At 44.8% G+C, this 25,701-nt stretch overlaps 1 protein-coding gene across 1 annotated transcript in view; it reads right to left on the bottom strand.

Annotated features, from left to right (window-relative positions):
• LOC135401112 (salivary glue protein Sgs-3-like) overlaps positions 1-22,814 on the bottom strand; it is a 36,480-nt gene extending 13,666 nt beyond the window's left edge. Inside the window, exon 1 of the mRNA XM_064633306.1 lies at positions 22,541-22,814. Within this exon, the coding sequence (XP_064489376.1) occupies positions 22,541-22,648 (108 nt within the window). The 5' untranslated portion in view covers positions 22,649-22,814. The remainder of the gene's footprint in view (positions 1-22,540) is intronic.
• Between the last annotated feature and the right edge of the window lie 2,887 nt (positions 22,815-25,701).

The raw sequence follows: 25,701 nt of genomic DNA, 5'->3' as shown, positions 1-25,701 counted from the left end.
AGAATTTTGTATCACTTTAGGTTAAACACCCTGTATACATAGTACACTGTCCTGAGGGTGCTATTGGTATAAGATCAGAGGTGCGTCACTCTGGTCTGAATGGCGTAGAAGTTCTCGACCGGCTGTGACGTCACAGAAGGCAACTTGCCGATGAGGCTGCCCCGGGAGAGGTCACGTGCTTATGAGAACCAATGGGGAGAGCTGCCGAGGCTCTCGTTATTTTGACGTCCAAGCTCGGTGTCGAAGTGTGTCCAAGGGTGTGTGTCTCGCGAACTCTGTCACGTTCAATAATAATTATTTTTTCCTCAATACTCGGGCGTGCATTACGATACGTACATGATGAAATGTATTTTATTTGTTCTTTATAGCCGGGTATGTCAAAGTGTCATGACGCGTTAAAGTGGGGCTTGTTAGTGTATTTACTGCACTCGACATAGCCACTTTTTGAACGGAATTAGGCGTCAAATATCGTTACATTAATCAATCTTACTGCTTGATTATAGTTATTAGTAGCTTTTTTTACTTCCGTGTTAGCGCCGCGAAACAACTGAGACTATGAGCGGCGTACAGACGTGGACAGATGGAGAGAGGCAGACATGTACAAAATACTGCGCAAAAGTATTTAAACCAAGATACTAAGTACTCCGTGCAAAAAGTAGAGTACAAAATACTCAAAACTGAAAGTAATTCGAGTAGAGTACTAAATACTCTTTAAAGTACTTTACTGTCAGCAGTAAACGAGACGCGTATTCTCAACGCGTATTCTCGTGAAACACATCCCAGTAGACCAAATATATCCCAAAGATGTCCTGGGGACATACTGAATTTGATATTGGGATGTCCCAAAGATGTTTGAGAGCATCCGGTTTACATCCATGGGACGTCATTCCAGGAAGCATCACATGTCCCAGATATGGGAGCAAAATATCGCGCTCTGGGGTTCTTTCCTTCTACATCCTGCAGATGTCCTGGGGATATACAAATTGAGACAAATTTGACATTACGTCACATTGTGGACGTACAGATAACCCCTGATAGATATCTCGGACATATGTGACATGCGCGATTTTTCTGGGACGTTCCTGGGATATTTCTGGTTTACTGGGATGAGAGGAATGAACAAATGAAGGTTGTACAAACGAACGGAATAACTGCATTTCAAAAATGCTTGTCACTCATTTCCCCCCTTTTCCTTTGAAAGATGTTTCCGGCGACACTGAACAGGCGTTCGAGAGGAGGGTGGTGTAAAGTAATGTTTGGTGAACTTTGGTGAACTCACGTTAGCTTTGGTGATACGTTCTGACCCGAAACTTTCTAATCCCTCCTTTGTATGTCAGCTCGGGTCTTTGAACTTCTGGCCCGTGTTCGCTTTGGTGACCAAGGAAATATATGCCGGGACTCTCTGGTACCGAATCCCTTGGGGATCTGCCTGGCAATATGAATAGGAACCGTTCTCTGACGAAAGGGTCGGGCTATTGACAAGCAAGGCCGAGCGTGGGACCAGCCTATTGTACAAGAGGATAAATGACAGATGCGCGAATTCCTTCTCCCCCCCCCCCCAACAAAAAAGAAAGACAAAAATTGGACAGTTCCAGTGAGCTGAAAATCTGGACACGGCAGGGAAGTGTTCTGGACAGGGCTTGACGAGAAAGGACAGTATTTGGAACACTGAATAGCAAATATTAAAAAAAAGTATTTTAAATGCTTTAAAAATACTTGCCGTAAAAAGTATTGAGTAGGGTAAATACTGGAAAGAGTATTTAAAATACTGTATTTTGAGTACGTCGCAAAGTTTCAAGTAGATTGATTAAGTCATGATTAGCTCTTGAGTCTTTGTCACCTGATGCATACCGAAATTATTCGAGATAAAGTTATTGATGATATTGAGTAATGTGAGATTGTGTGGTTGCGGGTTGAAAACATGCTAGTGAGAAAAAAAGAGACTTCGTAGAGTTTCTCCATCATCGCAATGTTCCTCCCACAGATTACGAAAGCATACTGACGTAAAGACAAACAGTAGTGTAGCAGTAGTATACGCGTACACCGGAACGGTTCTCTTGAAACGTTAATGCAATAGCAGATGGCACGAAATCGATCGTCGCGCACTCTATATCCCTCCTGAATCACTATGCATGGTGGACGAGCTCGCGTGATTGAAGCCAATTTGCAAATGTCAGGTGACAGACGGTTTATCTTACACGTCGTGGCAGCGTAGTGATTCTCCTTCTTTCCCTAAACTATGCGAGTCAATATAGCCAAGCGTCGATGTGTCGTTTGCCAGCATAATTTCTATACGTATTGCGCATTTGTAAAAATGCTCTCTCTCCTTTGTAGAAGATTACGCCGAAATTGGTGAATGGTATTGGTGAATGGGTGCGGTTTCTTTGTTGAAGCGCGTAGTGGGGGAGGGGAGAGAGGGAAATTCAATGTGTAAACTGACGTTTATGTGAGGTGACCCCCCCCCCCCCCTTCTCGATCCGCCACTGGGATGCACTCCATAATGAAGAAAGCGCAAGCTATGGGCAAAGACACAAAAAGACAGACACGATCGTGCCTGTTTTTTGTGTCTTCGGCCATAGGTCAGGTTTTCTTCATTATGGCCCTGGCCCATTTCTTCAATGAGTGATAGCTAGAGTTTACCAGCCCCAACGTATCATTTGGTAGTGTATTCGCAGCTGATGTCGATGTCGGGAGCTTTAAACCTGGACGAGGACGCCAAATGTTTTGGTGGCATGCGCTGGCGTATAGCCAAGGGGGATGTTCTGGGTGTTCAACCCCCCCCCCCCCAAATCCTCTTCTCCATTGTAAAGTTCCTATAGGACCCCTTTCTAAAGATTTTTTCTCGCAACGCCTCTGGCATGGTATGCGCTAAAGCAGGTCAACTGTTTGCGCAGCTCTGCAGTTTCTCCCTTTCCCGCTTGCCTGGCGAGCGACTTCGTTGTCCTTTCTCTCAAACAAAGAGAGAAAGGCCTAACGTGAGACACACAAGTGGCGTTTCCTGTGAAGAACAACTACTCGAGGCTTAGGAGCAACCCTAATTGCTGCCCTGAGGGTGGACAACTCTACCCAGTTTCTCCACGCTTTACCTCCTCTCATGCGCAGAGACACACAGTCGCAGCCTAGAGACGCATTTTCCTCCGCTGGGGACACTAAAGGGACGGCCGCATCCGGCAACCCATCTATGAAGCAGATATCACTTCGGCACCGGCCAACAATCTACTTGGCTGATTTTTTTTCTTTCGTCTGAAAAATATTCTGTATTTTGTTTATCTGAAAAGTACTCTGATATTAAATCAACGAATTTTAAAGATCAGGGCTGCTTCCGCAGCTGCAGAGGCTCCAGCGGCAACGACATCAGCGTGACGTCACTCTCTAACAGGAGGAGTGAAAGGGCGGCGCTCAGAGGAGAAGGGCGCCGTCCAGACGCCCGCACAGCCGCGGCATCACTTTTATCAAGACCGTGCTCTGATTGGTGATGTAATGAATGACGTTTTCGCCTTTTTCGAGAGAGGGGATTCCGCCATACGCTCAACGTCCAGCGTCTGTTCTTTCCATGTATTACATCGAATAGTAGTCAAACTACGTCACTGTTTCGCGTGGGATTTTCGATACCGTGGTCAGGGGTCAACGAGGAATAGACCTCTCCCTGTTTGTAAACAAATGGCGTCATAGTGTTCGACAGCTGCGATCATCATACTTGTGCAAGAGTGTATTATTAACGCGTTGGCATTAGGAGTGTCAAAGTGGAACAGCTGTATGTGTGTGGTGTGTATGAGATGGTGAAGCCTCACTGAGGCAGAGTAAAGGGGCGATAAGAGGGTAAATGTAGATGAAGGTAAATGATATGAAATTGGAGTATTAGTAGCAAGAGTAATAGACCTCTCCCTGTCTGTAAACAAATGACGTCATAGTGTTCGACAGCGCAACCAATTTGGTAGCTTTGAACTGCTCTGGAAGCTAGGGGCGAACAACGTCGCGCCCGAGAGCCACGGTCTTGAGGGGATTACGATGGTCCCTGAAAGGGACCCGACCTTCGGTCCTACTTTTCTTTCAATAGGAGGCAGTGAACAAGTGCCCATTCGTGGAACCCAGCCCTCCCCTTCCGATTTGTTTCGGTTTCAGTCTGTCTACCAACGTCATGAGGACGTTTCTCGGGTAGAGGGCTATAAAGTGACACCAGATCGAGTTTCGAAATCGGCTGGAAAGGATGCGACTGTCCGGTGAAAGAAGGGATGTCCTGTGCTCAGATTTGAGGGCACGTTGAACACCCTTCATAGCGGCAGAGTTGGTCCACAGGTGTTCTCTCTCGGCGTTATTGGCATAAGTGAGCTGCTTTAAAAATGTCATATGAGGATCATACAAGATAAAAGCCGCATTCAAGAAAATCTATCCGTAACTTGTAAGGTTGAGCGGACAGAGCGGACATTGACTAGCGGATTTTGAGCGGACAGAGAGAACATTGTCACCATGTTACGAACTGACTGAGGTGCCGGAAGGTGCACCATGCTGCGTTGCAAATGGTAACATGGACTCATTGAACATGAGAGAACTGACGTTCTGAGGCTGGAACAACATAGAAAGGACAAATACATAGGACAGTTGGTAGAGCCCTGGACCGATAATCCAGAAGATGGGGGTTCGAGTCCTACAGCTGGCTAACCTTTCCAGTGACTTTCATCTCTTATGGACTCATTGTTTTTCTTCCTTTTGAACACATCACTTCAAGCCTAACTAAATAAGCGCATTTCGAGCACCTCTTGTGATGGTTTCAATGCTGATTCCCCCTTTCGGAAGGACGGCTCGCTTTGGCTTACATGGTGTGTTCGCGTTCATTGTCACGATGTTCACAGCATCACATGCCACAAGTTGGCCTCGTCACTTCGTCCATCAGAATATGTCCGCAACTTCGGGTGTGCTGCTTCAAGGCCCACTGTCCATCCTATCCTATCCTACCACAGTACATTTCAAAGAGGTGCGATCACTTGCACAACAATACTAATCGCATGAGACCATATTAATAGCAGATTGACTAATTTTCAAAAGCTGCTTTTTTTTTTATTGATACATGGTCCCCAGCCAAACTCCCGCCATTTTGACCACGAAGTTCTTTTTATATGTACATATATCTATTCTCATCAAACTTCATCTATCATGTAGACGGGTAGAAATCCAGCGAACCGACAGGGAAGTATGGAGGGAATTGCCTCAGGACGAGATCCGCCGATATTTCGAACAGAGACTGTTCTTCTGGAACAGTCTCTGTTCGAAATATGGGCGGCTCTCGTCCTGAGGCGATTCCCTCCATTCATCTTATCATGATAATTTCCGGGGCCATATCCTGCGAATCCGATTGCTTCCGATTATTTCGTAATACCCATTTCACGGGTTACATTGCTGCTGTGACGTGTGACGCGCCATGGGAAAAACTGTCCATATATAGACGAGATTTCACTCACGGCCCTATATCACCGGCGGCCGTTACATGTACAGTACCGTACTTGCACCTCAACTATTACTGGAAGCATGTAGTAGAAGCACATGGGCCCAACATGTATGCACCTCTTGCGGTACGACATTAGCGGGGAAATGTGGTCTCCGTGGAAGGCAGCTATGACGTCCATTGCTCCACTTTTACCCACTGGCTGGCGTATTGTGCTTGGCGCTCGCATTCCCGGGTCGTATTAGTATTCCACCTGCTGCTCTGATGGGACATTGCGACTCTAAGCGCCGGAGCGCTCGTGCAGAACAAGTAGAGCCATTTTATTACGTGGGCCCTGGTTGCGCCACTGGTGGAAAAATCCCCGCAGACTGCGATTCCTATCTGTGTGTATATAGGATAAGCAATAGGGGGAAGTGGGCCTTGCTGTGAGCGTGGCACTTCTCATTTGGATAGCTGGCCACGTCACAGCGGACGGAGGGTATATAAAACAGGGAGCATTGTATGATACGTTCCGAGCTTGAAACGCGCGAGGAAGTTATAGGGCACAAAAGGAACGAAGAAGTTATTTTTCGTTTCCTAGTAGTGGTAGCCTGGTAGTAGTGGTAGGTTTTCATTTCCTATAGTAGTGGACAGTTGGCCATCACAACACTCTTTGGGAAAGTTCCTGTGCTGAGGAGACTAATCGGTAAGATGGCTCATGGTGATGAGCAGTGGGCTCCGCAAAATTGAAGCCCATCGCCATTTGCGCACTAGCACACTGATCTCAAGGTTGCGGGTTAGTAGCATGAGACAACGGCGGTTGGCTGACGTATTGCCACCAGAGGCATCATCATCGCAAATTTTTATCGCCGCCATCGCCCGCGCCAGCACCAGCGCTCCGGCGGACTGTCGCCATTGTTTTTTCCCCACCGAAGGGTTGACATACTCAGACATGTACGTTATTAACCGTCCTAATTATGAAGCCACTTAATGCCAATGGTGCTGCGGTGACTGCCAATTGTAATGCCAATCCGAGCAAGGAGGAAAAAAAGCAAGAAGTTTTGTTTTTCATAAAAAATTTGGAACAATATTTTTGTATAATACTTTAGATTAAAGCTACCACTTGCCTAAGGAACTTAATCCTCACATCAAATCATCGCACTGTTATTTCATGCAAGCAAAAAATGATTCCATCTCTAACATTACAGTCCTAGTAATCATCAGAGTCGTCCCTACAAATTTTACAAGTCGTATACGTAATGTGTTCAAATCAATCGAATATTAAAGGTCGGGAGTCAGTGAAAAGTGAATTCAACTCCAGTTTTAAGTTATTGTGCGACTGTTGTACGATCCCTGATATTGTTTTTCTTGCTAATTTCGGACACTACACAAAAGCAATACCACACAGCAGGAACCCTCCGAATCGGCTTTTCCATAAGTACCGCGAACAGCCACTTAATCTTCCAACACCTATATCACTTTATTCTTTTTAATTAAAGTACACATAACGTAAGCGATAACATAACAGTCTTAATGCCCATATGTTTTCCCCCTAATTCAAACAGCAATATTACTTTCTGAGTAATACATCCATCTTCACCTCCATCATCATCTCTCACTATCTACAAATGGCACTGGGGCGGCGCCCAGCCTGCTGGCCGGCATCAGCTCCACCTCATCATCGTCTCTTTATATATGTGTGTGTGTGTGTGTGTGAGCAATACAATCACAATCTAAAAAAAGAACTTTATTACGGGATGATGGGTGAGGAGTTTCATCGCCAGGGGCGATACTCTACCGCATTGCTGGAGGTGATGCGGGGAATGAAATAATGAGCCCCTTCACTATAAGGATCGAAGTCCTATGGTGACTAAAGTTACTAATTGAAATTACTAATAGAATTGAAGTTACTATATTCAAAATGGACCTTCGAATCAATCTAGAGCATCTTCTATTCATTCTGTATTAGTAAACGAATTAATAAAAATTTAGGGACACAACTCCCAGGTAGCCTATTAGCCTAACCAATCCCTTTCCTCAACCATTTACAACAAGTAGCAGTCATAAACAGGCGTGCCACATCCGAAATTTTCACACATAAAAGTCTACGAGTTTTTTAACCGATACAACCGCGTTGAAAATCGCAATTTTTACGACAATGGAAGGGGATAATCCATCTATGCGCATGGTCACTATATCGTGTAATCAGTACGTGCTGCAGTAGAAAGCTACTAATGCCACCTAATGAGAACAATGATTGCACAGAAGAGGTGGCAGCAGACATAGTGTGACAGGATGGAGTGGGAGGCGGAGACCCAATAATATTTGCGACCGTAGCGCCCTTGGTGGCAATGCACCAGGATTTAACTGCTCAGGTGCGTCGCCTTCCAGAATAGAGTTGCTTCGTTTGATCACTTCAACATAGACCAAGCAGCTGTGTCCAAGGCTCCAGAGTTCTGTAGCTGCAAAATTCGTATGTCTTGCTGCCGCTAACCTAACAGACTCTTGTCCACCCTGTCCGAATCTCACGTATCCCATCCTTCACCCTATCGCATTCAGACGCCATCGGGTAAGAGTTGAGGCCTGAAGAGTTGTTATATTCGATTTCAGGATGGGAAAGAGAGAGAATAGCCCCCCAAGATTCGTTTTCGCTGACCTTGACACCTTGTGGGCTATGGGCCTAGCGAGGAGAAGTCGAGACAGTCTGAGGACTTTCTCACCCAGAGTTGAAAGCGGAGTTATTCTCTCCGGGATTCACGTCGCCGTCACCGCTACTGACTCCAGGACGTAAAAACGATCGACTTGTCGTCTCGAACGACTCATATGTCGTTACGTGCACAAGTAAGGTACCCTACAAGGATTGCATCCCGCTTTCCAGGCAAATATACGGCTGTGTAAGCCGTCCCTATCTTCTTATAGTCTCTCGGAAAACTGACACGATGTGGTGAATGACCCTGAAGTGTTAAAACGTATCGGACACAATATTCATCTCAAAACAGAAGAACTTTAGTGTTGTGCCTCGGAATAGTTTTCTCATAGGACCTGCTACTCCTTGGTACCTGACCATGCTGAAATTAAAATATTTCTTCAAAGCAACTTTTCTTTCAAAGTGCCTTGCCTCTTATGCTAGGTGGCAGAGGTGCCACCTAACCATCATCCCGAATGACATTGTTCCCTCCAATGACTTGCTGAAAACTAAGGCGTACGCCATTTTGTGACATTTCTGCAAATATGTTCATTGTCACAAAAAGGCGAGTGCCCTGCACTTTATTTATTTATTTAAATACCCTCAGGGTGTTAGCGTTACAGAGGGGAGTGGGGGTTAAAATGAACGGGTTACACAGGGTAAAAAAAACGCTGAATACAAAGTATAAGAATAACAATGTTGATTACGATATTACATAATCACTAACGACACTTTTGAACTGAGCGATGGGCAAAATTGATGTCAGTGAACCAGGGAGGTTGTTCCAGTAGATGGCGGTGCGGTATAGAAAAAAGAGTCAGCATGGGATTTGGTTGAACAAGATGGAATGTGTACTTTTTGACGATGGTCAGCGCGATTTGATATGTATGTAGGTGGAAATATAAAGCGAGATCGCAAGCTATCGTTATGATAACATATTTTGTGGAGAAGGCACAGGCGGAAAAAAATTTTCGCCGCAAAGCTAGGTTAGTAAGTTGCAAGTTATGTTTCATAGAGGTTACACTGGCTGTGCGTTGGTAGTTGCCGAAGATGAAACGGGCAGCCCTGTTCTGGATGGTTTCAATGGCCTGAACAAGAACTGCTAAGCTCGGGTCCCAGACCGAAACTGCATATTCAAGCTTCGGGCGAACAATGGACGTGTACAGGGCTAATTTAAGATGCTGAGGTGCCTGGTGATGCGTCTAATATATCCCAAAGCACGGTTAGCGTTGGCGGTAATATGCTCAGTATGAGTTTTCCAAGACAAGTCTGATGAGATAAAAACTAGGTATTTATAGAAAAGAACCGAATCTAGCGTCGTATTATCAAGAGTGTATGGCTGGCAATATCCACGGGTTCGTGTTATTCTCATGTGTTTACATTTGTTAATATTGAGCTCCATGCCCCAGGTGCGGCACCATGTTAGTACGTTATTAAGATCAGACTGAAGAAGCTCGGCATCGGATTCCAGTAAGATTTCTTTGTATACAACACAGCTATCAGCGAATAAGCAAATAGACGATGAAGAAATACATTGCGGAGAGGACCTAGCACGGAGCCCTGAGGCACACCTGATAAGACCAGGGCAAGACCAGAATCAATATCATTAACAGTTACGTACTGCCTACGATCAGAAAGGAAACAATGCAGCCGTGATAGTACGTTAGTATCAATATTAAGTGCACTGAGTTTATGGAAGAGGAGACGATGAGATATCTTATCAAATGCCTTCGAGAAGTCAAGAAATATGCAGTCTGTCTGGGACCTCTTGTCAAGAGCAAGGTTCAAGTCATGTACGAAAGACACCGGTTGAGTTTCGCAGGAGAATGATTTCCGAAATCCGTACTGACTGTGATGAAAAAAGAATTAGATTCAAGGAACAGCACTAAGTGGGAATATATGACGTGCTCAAGAATCTTGCATGAGATGCTGGTGAGAGATATTGGACGATAGTCAGCTGGAGAATGTTTGTCGCCGGATTTGTGAAGAGGAACCACCATTCCGGTTTTCCAATCACTCGTTAGACAGCCCTCTTCTAATGACTGTTTGAAGATCATAGACAAAAGTAATGAAGAGTAACAAGAAGTATTTTTTTAGAAACTTTGAATTGATACCGTCTGCATCAGAACTTGATTGTAGTTTTAACGACTCGATGACTTTTTTAACCCCGAAGGGGTCAATGGTAATGGGATCCATAACAACGTAATTCGAAGCAGGAATGTCGGGTATGTTGGCTATTGCAGTGGGAGAAAATACCTCGGAAAACACATTATTAAACACCTCGGCACATTCATGAGGAGGAATATTCTCCTCAGATGAGTCGATTAGTGCCATGTAGGAGTTGCACTTCTGATGGCTATTCACTGTATCCCAGAACAGTTTCTGATGATTTTTAAGCATGTCTGGAAGTTAAACGGCAAAAAAATGGGTCTTAGCTTCCTTGGTGGCATCTTTGTACTGGGAGGCAGCTTCATGGTATTTACTCCATTTGACTGCACATTGGGACGATTTAGCCGCTCTGAAAAGTCCCTTCTTCTTGTTACATAGTCGTTGAATATGTCTGCTGTACCACGGAAGCTTTGAATTAGAATGTATTTATACCAGGGGAATGTATTTGTCGATCAGTTCCAGCACTTTGGCTTTGAATAAAGACCAGACTTTGAACAGACCATGAGTGATAATGGTATGCAATGGTCAACCTTCACCGTGTCATGCGGTTAAGAGTGTGAAGGAAGCACCGTCAACGTGCCACGATACTCTGCTTTGTATGTTGTCGCAACCCTGTTACATTTTGCGTCAGGACTTCCACCGATCCTCTAGTATGAAAGAAGGCGAGCCACTGCCCGCTTGATGACCCCTTTGACCTTTTTTCGCGCTCGCAGCTCCTCCACGCCTATCCTCTTTCTACCGTGTGCGAGTGCTGCTAGGGTGACACGTACAGTATTGCACGGCAGCAGACTCTAAGGAAGAAGTGGGTGTATGAAGTCGCTGCTGCTTTCTGTTTCGGACGAGGCTGTCAGTTCTGCAAGAAATCTCTTCCGGGACGCCTTCTCGATTACCAAAGCCACGTCGACGCCTCCGTTACCCGTGTTCCACATGATCCCTTCCGATCGGCCTTCTTGCGGGGAATCCGTTTGCGCGGCGCGAGGAATATCACTCACGAGCGCATATCTCCTGGAGGTCCGTTATTGCCACATGTTAATTCTTCCTCTCCTCCTTTCCCTGTCTAGTTGGAATTTTATTTTCGCAGTGGCTAGGGTTGCCACCTTTCGTAGTGAAAAATACCGACTGAGGGAGAGGAGGTGGAATAGAGGGAAAGGAGGAAAGGCTCGTGGAAAAGGGAAAGTGGATGAGGGGTGGACGAGCACACGCAAAGAGAGAGAAAGCGTGCTCGCTCAAGATAATACGAGGAAACATATGTTCCTGTGTGGTGCTGTAGCATTGATGCTAGAAATAACAATGATAATAGTAATAACAACGAATAATAATAAGAATTAATAACTAAGAAAACGACTGGTGACTGCGGAGCTGGGTCTATGTTCCAGATTTATTCAAACTGTAGTGGAATGTTGAAGAGAACATCCCGTAAAAGCCCTTATGAAAGGTCTTGAGCCACAAATACCGGCAAAAGGCTGCCGCTATCACCTTCCTACCGGCAACCGGCAGAGCGCCCAAATAACCGGCCGTGCCGGTATAATACTCTAGCAGTGGCCTGCCTGGCTACTTCTGCAGGCGAAAAAAAGAAAGATGAAGGAAGAAAGAACAATGAAAAGGACTTCACTACATAGCAGGACGACATCTTGCAGGGGTTGCTGGTCCCTGCTCTCCGACATATGTGCTCAGTCAATATTTGGCCAATTGCTGCCTGGATATGTTACGCCAAGCCCGACACTAATTTCGGCGGGTGCAAATCGGGGTATAAATATGCTTCGCCTCTTGGTCGTTGCCGTCTCCAATGGCACTTCACATGAGCAGAAACTGAGACATTTGTCTATTGACTGAAACTGAGAAGCTGAGGCTGGTATTATATAACTTATCGCTCAAGAACATTGGGTTGGAACCCCATATACTGTACACGTATAGTGTGCACCACATGCGTATGCTGCAATAAAACTATGCTTGAAAGCTGCGTGCAGCTTGAGTTACATTACGCGGTGTATACGAACATGCAAAGTAGCTCGTCATGCAAGTTGCACGAGGTTTGTTTATACGTCGAGCGACCCGAGCCACTGCAAAATTTTCTCTCCCATTCCTCGGTTCCGTGTCTATAAATCTGCGTTGTAATAAAGCGGTCAGCTGTCTTTGAGATTCGTGCCACCTGTGTTGTTTTCCCCCTTACTGTCTATAGGGTTGTAAGTAGGGATGTAAAGTTTACTTGACAGAACCTAGCATTGTTAGTTACAGCTGTTAATCAGGCAGTGCTTGTTTATGCGTGCAAACGCGTTTGCGTGGGGGAAGGCGTTGGCTATCACATATTTATAGAATAAAATATGGAATGCAGATATAATTCGAAAAAAAAAAAAAAAGCCTCCTAATGCTTCCCTTTCTCTCGCGCTTTTTATTCTTTTCTTCAGCTGAGCTGGTTCAGTTGTAGAATTTATAATGTTCGCAATCCCACGCGAGATCGCGGTACAAAACATGGCACGTGTTTAGTCCGACACAACTCTATGGAACTCCCGTATTTTTTTTTTATTTCTGTGTAGCGCCGCGAAGCAACTGTGGCTATGTGCGGCGTACAGCCGTAGACAGATGGAGAAAGGACATCAAGAAGGAGTGGGGGGGACAGGAGGGGATAGTGTGCGTTTTGGGCCGACTTCAGAGGGAAATGTGCCGGCACTCGTCCGGAAAGTCTGCCGAAAACCCCATATTCTTTAAGATGAGCTTCACTGCATAGCACGGAAAACACGACACGAGTTTTTGCTTTTTTTTTCGCAACAAAAACTGGTACAAAACATTGATATAGCTTTGTTAGTATGTATGTAAAACTCCTACTCGTCGCAGCAGTGAACTGTCTGCTCAAGATAATTAACATACCACCTCACGCTGCTAATGTATGGTAGTGATTGACTGTAGTAGTGATATTCCTGGATAGACCTCTCACGTTTGATTACTATATATACGCTAAATCCACACCGAGATGTTTTTTTGTGAGAATATATATAATGCTAACCGCATGCTCACACGCCGAAGTAGGCCACAGATGCGTTCCACGCCCGTACATGAATCTCCTATATCCATCCCCTTTGTGTAAAAGTACCCTGAATGATTTATTTGCAACTGCCCTATTTTGCTTATCTGGAAGGTGACGTCATGCTCAGCGGCTGCCGTGTTCCGATTGAACTCAGCAGTGTAACGGCCTTGACTCCAAAGCCGTCGTCTGGAATACAGCTAATTGATTGCCTTATTGATTTCCCTATCCTCTTTGGGAAGTACAGGAAGTGATTTCGACGGGACCGTTGTAAGCGCGCCCTTGAATTCGGTGATCATGCGTGGAAACGCGATCGTAGTTTGAGCACGTGTCAGACTGTGTTCGAATCGCGAGAAATCGCTGTGTTTTGCGTGCTCATCGTTGGCTATGAAAAGTACGGGAAGTCGACAGGTATAACAGACTGATTGCGTTTCACGGAAAGGTAGAAAAGGTGAGCTATAAGAAGGACGGTCAAAGTTGCCTACCCAGCACTGTCGGCGCGGTAGTCCTAATCCATCATTAATCAGTGGTTACGGGATTCGGGTTGGTACCGTGCCAGGGGCTAGAATTGCGAGATTTTTTTTCAGTAGCAGTTTAAAATCTCCCATCTCTACCGAAAGCGCTTTTCTAACGTCTGGTTACGATCCCAACGTTACCCCGTGCGTTCTAAGATTAACTTATCTACTTATCGTTTTAAACTATCCTGGCTTGATTTTAGATGTGTCTCTCGCACTTTCCCGCCAACTTTTTCGAAAAGCCTCCAATGTCGCTGACGTCGAACTGAACGTATCCATTTCAGATTCATATTATTTTCACATTGAAAACACCCCGTTTTCGTCTCGTAAACATTCATATTCTAATTGCAATAAATTATTATAATTATTATTATAAAACCCTAAAACAAGTTCTTCGTCGTAATATTTGCCAAGAGCGTCGTTTTCTACAATGTACCAAACATGGCTGTTGAATGCACATTCAGCACGAGTGAAGTCTTTGTTCGAGTAACAGAGCCCTTGCGGGCTACATGCGATACTGCTGCGTTTCTTATGACTGCGTGTGGCTGGGAGATAATGTTTCCCTTCTGACGCCATGTTTTACTCGGAATGCTCTTTGTCAGTAAGGCGGCTAGCCCACTGTGCCTTTCTGTACACCAAAGGCATAAAATGTTAGGAAGAACAGCTGGTTTGCGTGTGATTCACTGTTTTTTTTTTTTTTTGCGTCTTTTCCGTTCTATGTCGTTCTGTTAGCTACGCCACTTGTGGATTCTTTAGGACTTGGCGTGCATATAAATGCACGTTGAAACGCAACTTGCGCATATTTGTTGCTGCTAACTGGTTGTATTGTACGTATGTTTATGTTGGTCTTTGTGGAAGGTGTGATGTTTTTCTATGACGGAGGAAGTAACAGTACCTGAACCTTTTAGTCGTTTTTTTTTTCTTCTTTATTGGGCGCACACCCCCAGGGGAAAAGGAGTAAACTGTGGATTAATTATAAGCTTCTACTCCCCAAGATTGCAATTGCTCAGCATTTTAGTCCCACAACCCTGAAATTTACACTCCTGTCAATTAAACCCTACACCTCGGTTGAACTTCATGAGACATTTCAACTTTTCAACTTCAACTTTTTGAGATGGTCTCAAAAGGGGACGAATATTCGTAACAATGCATCTGGAGCTCAAAGGGAATTACTCTCTCTTCTTTTTCTTTTTTCCTTTTTTTTTTATGATGGGGATGTGGTGCGTGTCTTAGTGCGCTGATGACAAGAGGTAGTGTATAGCCTCCGAGAGGGGACCCGCAACTTTAGCGCCATGATTCAGACGAAGGGAAAAAAGATCACTTCTTGAGTCCATGCTGAACAGGTCATGCCCTGTTGCTCTGTCCTGGATCATCCTAGGTGCAACGACGTTGTAATTGGACGCGAAATTAAGCAACTTAATGACATGAGAAGAGCCGTGCAGTCAACATAAAACCTCAGTCTTTTCATGCGTATTTTCTACTGTTCTCTCGCTATTCCATTGGCAGAAGCATATACGAGTTGGATGCTTTCAAGGTTCAAGGCAATTCGTTAGTCCATGTCTGTTTTTCCGCAACCCATCATTTAAAGAAGTCGCCGAAAGATTGCAAGTTTCCTAAGTTCACTGGGCTACAGTTATCTAGTTTATAGAAAATTGGTTTTCTCACCACGACGACAACGTAAGTTGCGACAAAGTCGGTCTGACCACCTCGGTACGCGCCTCTACGCGTACGCAGTACAGTTTTCTCACGACCTGTCCCCACTCGAAATCGGTTTCTTTTTCTTGCGTGTTGTATGCTGCCTCGACCATCTGACACAGTGACACACCAGCACCAAACTTCCCTGTCTGTCCCGTTATGGCGCTACGAAACGATGGCTACAAATTGGCATCTATTAAGGATGGCTTCATGTAGGGCTATACTCCGGAGTCCACCTCTCCGAAATGTCCCCCTGACTTGAACATCCCCTGAAATGTTACGCGAGATCCCTGACCGCCGCTCAACCTCGGGAGAGAGTGGATATACCATCCGTCAATGTTTGACAGTACAATGGGAAATCGCGTGGCACCAGCAACATACAGTAAACAGACGCACTTCATCCAGATGCCGTCACTTTTCTTGGAGAAATTTGCCGTCGCAAGTCCGTCAGCAAATAGAGACGGCTGTCTCTGCTGCATTCCGCAGCTGTTATTTCAAGGACACAATGCTGTGCGCATGTAATCCAACCTATACCGCAATATGTGCACTGCATTTTGTGCCCCTCAACGCGGCACAGATGGCAACATACATAGGCGGGCTACCGTATTTCCAGACAGCTTGCAATGCCAAGGCACCGATCGACGGTATACGCTTAAATTGGTGAAGAGAATGAAGTTGAATTATTCCGAAGTTGCGTTTGTGAGTAGGGCAAGAGGTGAAGATGAAGTTCATGGGAGGGGGGGGGGGTTAATCGACAGTCGTGAAATCTCTTCCGACGTATGTGAGTCTGAAATGCGTCGACGTTTGCAGAGTTCGTGTAAGCGCTGGGCATTGCAATACTCAAGAACGAGACCCCTATGCCCAAGGCTTCTTACCGTAGGACACGCAGTAGGTATCGCCCTACTAACTGTCAGAAGGTTATTTATCGTCGTGCAATACAAGGGCACTTATGCGTCACAGTTCCGAGCACCAGTGACACGTAAGGTCTTCACTCTCACGGAACGCTGAGTTTCGTTTCAATGGTCTCTTTTACTTTTCGTATTTCTTCTTCGAAAACTGTGGACATTTCTTGCATGGCCGCTAAGCACGGCCTTCGTTGCCTATACAACTTTCAACATCAATGCGTGTTCTATTCGTCCACGGAAGAAGCAAGGCCGATACATGTAGTGATAGAGGTTCAAGAGGCGGAAAATCGTGTGGGGAAGTACGACGTGCACTTTCGGCTGTATATTCAGTATGGGCTAAAAAAAATAACTGGTTTCTATAACTGGAAATAACTACTTTCTATATCATAAGAAATAATTGGGCTTCGCCCGGTTATTTCTTATAAAACGATTTTAAAAAATGGTAAGGGTAAAATACAAGATAGTAATAGGCAGACAGATGAAGATAATAAAAGTTAAATAAATATAAAGAGATAAAAATAAATGCTGCGTCCTTAGTCGCTGTAACCAGACGCGTCTAATGCGGTGGCATTATAGGGATATAAAGCTACGGCAGGGGTATTACCTCTAGGTTGATAAACGTCTCCTTATCTGAAGTAGGTATAGCTGGCAGTCTACAGCATTAACCACTGCGGATGCCCTCATTTTTCTTGCTTTTTGTTTTTTCTTAGTGGGCAGGCACAACAGTAGCCCGATAGATCAAATGTTGAAAGCTGAGTCATCAAACCTTCGCTGACAGCACTTTCTTCTGCCAACGCTTTGTTACCGCATCCATGCCACGTCATTCTCCTGTCAATGTTCAAGAAAGGTCTCATTATTTCCGAACAGCGCAGCTGTAAATAAGCTCTGCATCTGCAGCCTTTCACTGTTGCAGTGGGCGACGATGGAAATGTTTCATCTACTTATGCGTAGCCGTGGTGACAAGCGAGCACTGTTCCTATTTTGCCCGCTTTAGTCAGAACAGAATGAAATGCATGCGTAATAAGGCATTGTGCAGTGCACTGCGCGTGTATCTCTGTACATAGAATATCAAACAGGTCGGGCATACAGAAGGCTAAGCTGAATTTCGTGCATGTACGTGCATAATGAGTTTCACACATGAACGAGGATAAACACAATGGTTAACAATGCAATCCCATCGTTGTAGCAACAACGCTTTCTTCACCCCCTTTCCCCTTATTTTGTTAATTATTATATGCCATATTATATTATTATTATATATTATATATATTATGGCAAAATATTATTATATGCCATAGCTTAGGAGACCATGCAACGAGTTATACGTCTTGATGAATACACAATTTAACGCTTCGGCAGCTGCTGGGCTTCCACTCATAGCTGCACCTCACGTAATGTGGTAGAAATGCATAAAAACGTAGTATCTTGTTGCTCGCTTTTACATGTTTAAGCGCTTGAGATGCAGGGTACTTTGTACTCCATGCTATATATCTCAATCCAATCGAATCCGGTGTAATCTTCCGCCAGAGGCTGCGTTCCGGAACTCATCCGGGTCGACCCCGGAGTTGAGGGTAGCTACTCTTTGCGTTCCAGATTCAACTCGATCATACGTGACAACCCGCGTTCCTGAAACAGGCCGCCTACGCGAGAGTAGCGATTCCGGATCGACTCGCGCTACTCCCTATCCGACGGGGATAGCTAAGAGTAGTGACGTCAAAGGCTGTTGCCTGCATGAAATCTATGGCAGTCTGCTTTTGCGGCAGCTTGCCTCGGCTGTATCATGGAGGACTCCCGGGAATTCTAGCGCGCGTTTTCCGTCCTGACGTTTTTTTCAGAGCTCTATGCACGGAACCACATATACAACACACATCAGCTCGCTGCGTGTGAAGGTCGAAAGCTGCTTCTACACGTTTTAGAGCTAACTGCTGCACCAGTAAATGTTGGTCGTGGTACATGTTCCCAAGCGACTTGCCAAATGTAGTCCAATGTTGGCCCAAATTTGGCCAGCCAAAATGGCCATACATGCAACAAGTTGTGCTGCACAGCACATTTCCGGTTTGGGATCGATTCCTTCGGCCAAAATGGCCAAAGATCGGATTTTATTTGGGTGCCCAACAACGGCCCAAATGTATTCCCCATGTTTGGACTGCATGCAAAATACGTGTTTATCTTTATTTTGTTATTTTGCTAACTACAAGCACTTCAGCGCCACTGGAGCCCGTCTTTAGCATGGCTAGCGTGAGTGCCGTATACATCACCCGTCTCACATAGGCACCGGGGTTCAGGGGTAGGCGCCTCGGCGCACCAGCCACACAGACTGGTTGCCTCATGTATTGTCGTATTGCCAACTGTAGGATGGGACAAGCGAAAGCATGCCATCACATCTCAAAAATAGTACTGCTCTCGTCCTAAAAATGTATTGAGAGAGAGAGAGTGGTGTATTGTCATCAAGCAGGAGAGCTACCTATGGAGAGAGTGGGTGTCGTATTGCCAACTGTAGGATGGGACAAGAGTGGTGTGGCCAAGCAGGATGGACCATATACTGAAACACATACAAACTGTTGGGCTACGTTGGTCAAGTGTACAGTGGGACGTAAAGCGATTGTAACGGTGACGAGGATGCGTCCTTGGAATTAACCCATGCATCTGCAACGAGTCAAGTATACCAAACAACTTTCCTGACATATTTTCCTGCCCAATACTGCGTTTTTAATTCAGACTGTCGCCTTTAATGTGAATACCAGAGCGGGGTGTAAATGCAGTCTGTTTGCTCTGTTCCTTGAAAAGTGTTACACGTGTGCTTGGCACAGACAGCAGCACGCTAACGATGGAAACACCTACTGCTTTCAAGTGAATCCTAATAACTGCGGACCAGGTGTTTTATCTCCATCAAATATATTTTCCGCGCTGGTGCGAGTTTGGCCAACGCATGCTTACTCTACATGGTTGCCAAGCTTTTACCTATCGTTGGCTGGCCATAGGTTGATATATCTAAAAAGTTGCTTTGTTGGCCAAGCAACCTGCTGGCCACAAATTCGCCATACGCTTGGCAATCTATGGCCATTGGCCAATGCCTGCTTGGGTTCTACATCAGCGACATGTACTACTACTCACAAGCATAAGTAGACAAAAAAGTAGAGGACTCCGACTTAACACAACAATTTTAACTTTTGGAGCATTTTTGCATCTACACACAAGCAGCACGGAACCGCTGCCGCTTTAGGCAACTGAATTACGAGACATTTCTTATACCAACAAAATGTCCAGACGTCACACTCATAAGAGGGAATACCAGCTCTCTCACACACGTGCATTTTCTATGGCGCGCGATTTGATGCTTTTTCTCAGAAATCAATGGTCAAATTTGGATACTTGTGGTATCGTTGGAAAGAGGACGACAAGATCTGGGGAGGGGAGGGCCCGGAATTTTCGAATTTGTCTTAGGCTTCTTGTGGATACTCTCCGAACTTTGATCATAAAATAACTTAGAACAATTTCAAAATTCCGAGCACCACATGTTGCAGATCTTGTCGTCCCCTTTCCAGTAAGACCACTCGCATTAAAATCTGCGGCTGGTTACGTAGAAAAAGCTTCAAATATGCGCCATACAGAATGCATGTGGGGAGAGGGAGCCGGTATGCCCTCTGAAAAGCATGACACCGCATGAACTCTCCAAGCCAACCATCATCCCGAATGATATCATTCCCTCCCCTGATTTGTCGAAAACGGAACTTTAGCAACACCTTTTTGTGACGCTTATTAGTTATGTTAATTCAATCTTCCGTTCATTTCGTCCTCTTTCTTGCGATCGGTTTTCACAGTTAGGTATACAAGCCGTATGGGGAAAACAGCTACTGACAGCTACCGTCAAAATGCCCCAAACACGTTTTCACGGTCAGCGCACGGGCTACCGAAAGCGGCACACCAGTCCAGCTGAATTAAGACACACGACTATCGCTGATTTGATTTAACTATTGGGAATTTGTTTTGTCTTTCATTGCAGCGTTAGTTTGCTTCGGTTTGCGCCTCCCTGCTCCGATGACGACCATCATGATAGTGCAAGAAATATGAACCCTCTCGCTCTCTTTTTGGAGAAACGAACCGTCTTCTGCTTGATTGATTGATTTTAAAAGAAAAAAAATGGAGATGGTAGTCTCGAGTCACTCGGGACTGGCTACTCCAGGACGCGTTATTAATAAAAGAAAGGGAAAGTACACTAACCTCGACTGTCTTCTGCTTACATTGTGTGTGTGTGTGGTTCGTATGTACAACCTGCAGTTTAGTGGTGCAACAACAACAACAACTTTATTTCGAAATGATTGATGATGATGATGATGAATTGGGATAGTGATACTTCCGTTCTTACCAGGCATTCAGCTGCAGTCAGATCAAGATCAAACAGGTATTTTTCGGGGCATTTCATTAATTATTTATTTCTCTTTCCTTTATCATCATCATCATACTCGGAGTGAACTTGAGGAGCTTATGAAACTGGTCTGCAGCAACCCTTTAACCGTACAATAACCAGAAATGCGGTGAAATGTCGCATTTTTGTGTCAGTCATTATTTGCATTTAATTGTCCTTCAGATTGGAATCTGCCTTTATAACGTGACTACTGGGGGTCTTGATAATGCCATTTATTGAATGTGCGTACTCTATGGCAATAACCAGTGCGAGCTGCGCGTGTAGAATCTTATTCGCTGCGAGTTAATGACCTATATATGCAACAAATTGAGACATCCTCATTTCCGATAGGACTGGCGAAACACATGCTAGTCATTTGGCGACTACCATCTTGAGACGCCGTGCGCACCACGATGTCTACCTCGAGCACTACAACCCCCTATACAGCACTGAACTAACGAATAAGTAGCAATAGTTAAAGAGAAAGTAGTAGTTGAGTAACGAGTAGTTAGCAACGCACAATATAGACAAAGGTTGGCTAGTAATTGATGGAAAGGGGTATCACTTAGTTAAAAAAAGAAAGATACACTGCCAGCATTAACGTGCAAAGCACGGCGGAAAAGGTTAGCTTCCCCTCGGAATAAACTGATTGTTCTTAACACAAAAGAGTTATTAATCAGCCGGGACAGATACAGTTGTATAGAGATACGGTGTTGGCGATCATAGACGTGAGCAAGCAAGATAGAGCTAAGCAATTGTTACACCGAACAGCGAACAGCTGGAAGGGCGGCAGTCGAATTAACTAATAAAACAAAAAGTATATACGAAAGTGTGCTGGAGATGCGGCTAAGGGAATTGTGGTTAAGAGCATGAGATCGGCTGAGAGCGAGCAAATTGCCTGCATGGTTTCTAGTCGTGCTACCGCATGATGGCGCCTGGGCATAATTGCTTCCATTGTTTGTTTTTTTATTCCGTGTTAGCGCTGCGAAGCAACTGTGGTTAACTTCCATTGAACCAGTAGTTTGTCACAAACAAAACAAAGTGACTTTTCGTCGTGTGATAACGCCTACAGAATAATATTATGCCTATTTCTTAATGCTCTTTTTGATGTTTACCCGTGTTAGTAGACAGGTCACATGATTCTCAACCAACTGTTAACTGCACCAATAGATAAAACGCACATAAAATATGATTCTGAACACTGAAGGGAGAATGTACTTAGGGTGTAGTGCAATTACTTGGAAAAGAAAGTAATTCGAGTAGGCTATATAGAACATATTCCAAGGAGTAGATAGCATATAGAAGTAGTAGAGGTATAGTAGAAGTAGAATAGCACATATTCCAAGGAGTGGATAGAAGATAGAAGTAGTAAAAGTTGACATAGAGTTGAAGTAGAAGTAGAGCATATTGATCATCAAAGAGAATATTGTTTCTTTCCTGAATTTAAGCACATAGGCGTTACTGGCTCGTAATAGAAGTTACATTTCACAGCCTTCCTATCTTTGTTTGACAAAAGGAATTATAATATTAAGTAGAACATACCGAGAAAATAATTTTGAAATATCTGAAATACAAAATACCTTTCGAAAAAAAAAAACAGTACTGAATAAGATACGAAAATACTAATAAACGTATTTGGAGTGCAGTACTCGAGATAAGTACGTACGAGTCTGCCAAAAATACACACAAGAAAAAAGAAAAAAAAGGGGGAAAGAATTTTCACCTACCACAATTGGATTTGCAGTTGTAGTTCCTTCTGCCTCTTGAGCTTTGATCACAGCGAACAGACAAAAGAGACAGAAAAGTGCACCACGGATCCCCATCGAAATGGCCATCTTTTCTTTCTTTTTCTCACTAGGTCTTCGATGGAGCGAGGCGAAGTCCACGTTCTTTCTCACACACCGTTAACCGTGACGTGTCACCAGTAGCGCTATCCGGGATGGCTCCTCTGCGCGCGACTTCTCCTTTCAGCGGCGAGCAGACGGTGTCTGGACGCTGGAGCGAAGCGTTAGCATCGGCGGCGCGGCGCACCGGGCGTCGTCATTGGCAGATCGCTACGTCACGCGCTGTGCTCGCCGCCGCGGAAAGAGTGAAAGTTTTCCCATAATTTTGCTCAAGCAAAGGATGCATAACGGTCCCGGTACGGTCGATTGGTGACGAGGGGTTGTTTCGTAATGAAAACGGAAGTAAAAATAAAAAGCAAGGACGGGAAGAAAAAAGAAAACGAACAATTACCAGTGAAGTTGTACCTTTAATACTGACGGGCAAAAAAGGAAGAAGGGAAAAAAGTTACGAAATCTAATTTGCAGCGTGTGTGCGTATTGAAACACGAGAATACTAAGGATTGCGATTCATAGGATTTTCATATCAGGTTGTTTTGGAATTCTGTGCCTGTATTATAGGGGTATAGCTCTGGGAAAACTCTTGATTATAAGGACATGAGTATGACAAGGTACACAGGGCACCCCTTGGCCCTCTCCGTTCCTAAGAAATCTCTGACGGGGCACACACCAGGTGTGAAGAGGGATGCCGTATCTCCATAAAGTAAATTCATTTTTCAAGCTTGTATTTTCATTCAGCTCCTCATGGTCCTCAATGCATACGGGGGCTACGTGCATTGCGCGTGCTGCAGTAACTACATCATCTCAACGAAAACTCCTCCAAAGCACAGATTGCGTTGGATATGACAGCGTGCTACAGCCGCAAGAAACAGGTATTTATGGATACAAGAACTGCGTCTGTGGCTTCTACGTGTACCTTTACCATTCTGCCTGCGGACCGTGGGTGGTCCGCAGGCAAGATAAAAATTAGTCAATAAGTCCGTTTCACAGGGTATCTTCCCGTATATTGCACCAGAGTCAGAGCTCAAGGCACCCGATGGTGTGACGAGGGCAAATAGTTCATGCCCAATCGTCAAAGGAACCGTGACAACGCGCCACTATACCTCAGCGCGCCATGGTACGTACAAGCCTTAGTTTTGTCAGCTCCATCGGCGCAGTCCTGGAGTGAGATCAGAAAATAGAAGCTCCCCAGCACACCCAGGACATCCCATGGATGGCCCATAGACGTCCCTAGGCTTTTTTACATACAGGGTGTCCACGCTAAGTGTGAACAGATTTTTTAAAAATATATATAACACTTTTTCCAAGGCGAAATCAATTGCAATATAGCATATGCTGAAGGGCACTCCCTAGCAGGGCATTATCAAAGTCCAAAGGCAATGTCTTAATTAACTTTCATTAATTAACTTTTTAATTATAAAAGCTACGAAGTTGTCCCAATGAGAACATCTGAGCCTTTCGGTCACCTGATATCGTAGCCGTTTTCAGAACAAAAATCCGTTCGATAGATCGCCCGCAAAAAATTAGTGAAGGAACGCCATTTTTTTTCTTTATTTTGTCATTGCGCATCTTCGCGGACGCGTATTTCCTTCATCCCCAACGTGAGAGGGGAAAGGAGTACAGTGCCGCCTCATGCGTCGAAGATGAGCTTTAACTTGCGGAAACAAAACAAAAACAAATGTATCGGGTGACTCTATCTTAACTGGCCTTATCTTGGGTTGCATTTTCTGTTTCCTTTTAATCTTTTTCCAGGACGCGAGAGGCGATAGTGTGCTCTTTCTCCCTCTCACATTGGGGGTGAAAGAAAGACGCGTCTTCTAAGAAGCGCAATGAACAAAATACATTTAAAAAAATGGCGGTCCTTCACGATTTTTTTGCGGGCGATCTATCGAACGGATTTTTGTTCTGAGAACGGCTACGATATCAGGTGACCGAAAGGAACAGATGTTCCCATTGGGATAACTTTGTAGCTTTTATAATTGAAAAGTTAATTAACGAAAGTTAATTAAGACATTGCCTTTGGACTTTGCTAATGCCCTGCTAGGGAGTGCCCTTCAGCACATGCTATATTGCAATTGATTTCACCTTGGAAAAAGTGTTATATATATATTTTTAAAATCTGTTCACACTTAGCGTGGACACCCTGTATATCCCAGATAATCGGAATTTTCGGGATATTACGTGGATATCCATAGGACACCTGTTGATTGCTGAGTTGTATCTCCTATGGACATTCATGGGACGTTACATTAGGGTCTCCTGATTCTCCTTTGGATCCGCAGGCTGTTTTTTTTTTTTTTTACGGGGTATTCAATCATCCAAAGTCCGATATCTTTCAGACGCACCGTTCTTAATTGGGATATAGATAACTCATGGATGTCCAGATATTCGGGACGTTCGTGGCCTTGTGGGGATGTCCCAGGGATATTAATGGTTTGCTGGTGAGGAACACAACATCCTCTATACAGGATCATTAGGCCTCCATTGGAGCTTCGCTGAAAGGCCATGATGTTGAGCTGCAATGAACTCCGCGACCCTGCTGTTATTCGTGGGGTTCGTGGGAACAAGACGATATTCCCCTCTTGGGCTGTCTCCTCCAAAAGGTCCTTCCAGGATGAAGCGTGTTACCGCCGGACACTTAGTCTTCATGCAGCAGTACCAGCGAGCTCTCTCAAAGACGACCCTACTTAAGTACGTGGATCTTTCTGCTTTCTCATTCACCTGTGTCTGATGCTGGTTCTTCCCTCCCAACTCCGCTTTTTGCTTTCCGGGGAACACAGACGAAGTAACAGGCAGACAGGCAGACAAGGCTGTTGGAAGCACACACACACCAGCCCACTAAACAACGTGCCCGTAAGACATGCTTCACTAGGTCTGACACCACAAACAACGGAGGTTCAGGTTGGGAGTTGGTCAAACGTCAGATTGGAGCAAGTCAACTGGTGTGAACGTGACAGGGGAATCATTTCTTTGGATGAGGACACTCGAACTTGACTTCCAGCTGTCTTGAGCCGACGCCAACGCGCTTCATAAATTCTCCTCGACTT

The sequence above is a fragment of the Ornithodoros turicata genome, chromosome 7, assembly GCF_037126465.1.
Source record: "Ornithodoros turicata isolate Travis chromosome 7, ASM3712646v1, whole genome shotgun sequence".
NCBI lineage: Eukaryota > Metazoa > Arthropoda > Arachnida > Ixodida > Argasidae > Ornithodoros > Ornithodoros turicata.
Note: the sequence above shows the minus strand (reverse complement) of the source record. Positions and strands in the feature narration are given on the sequence as shown.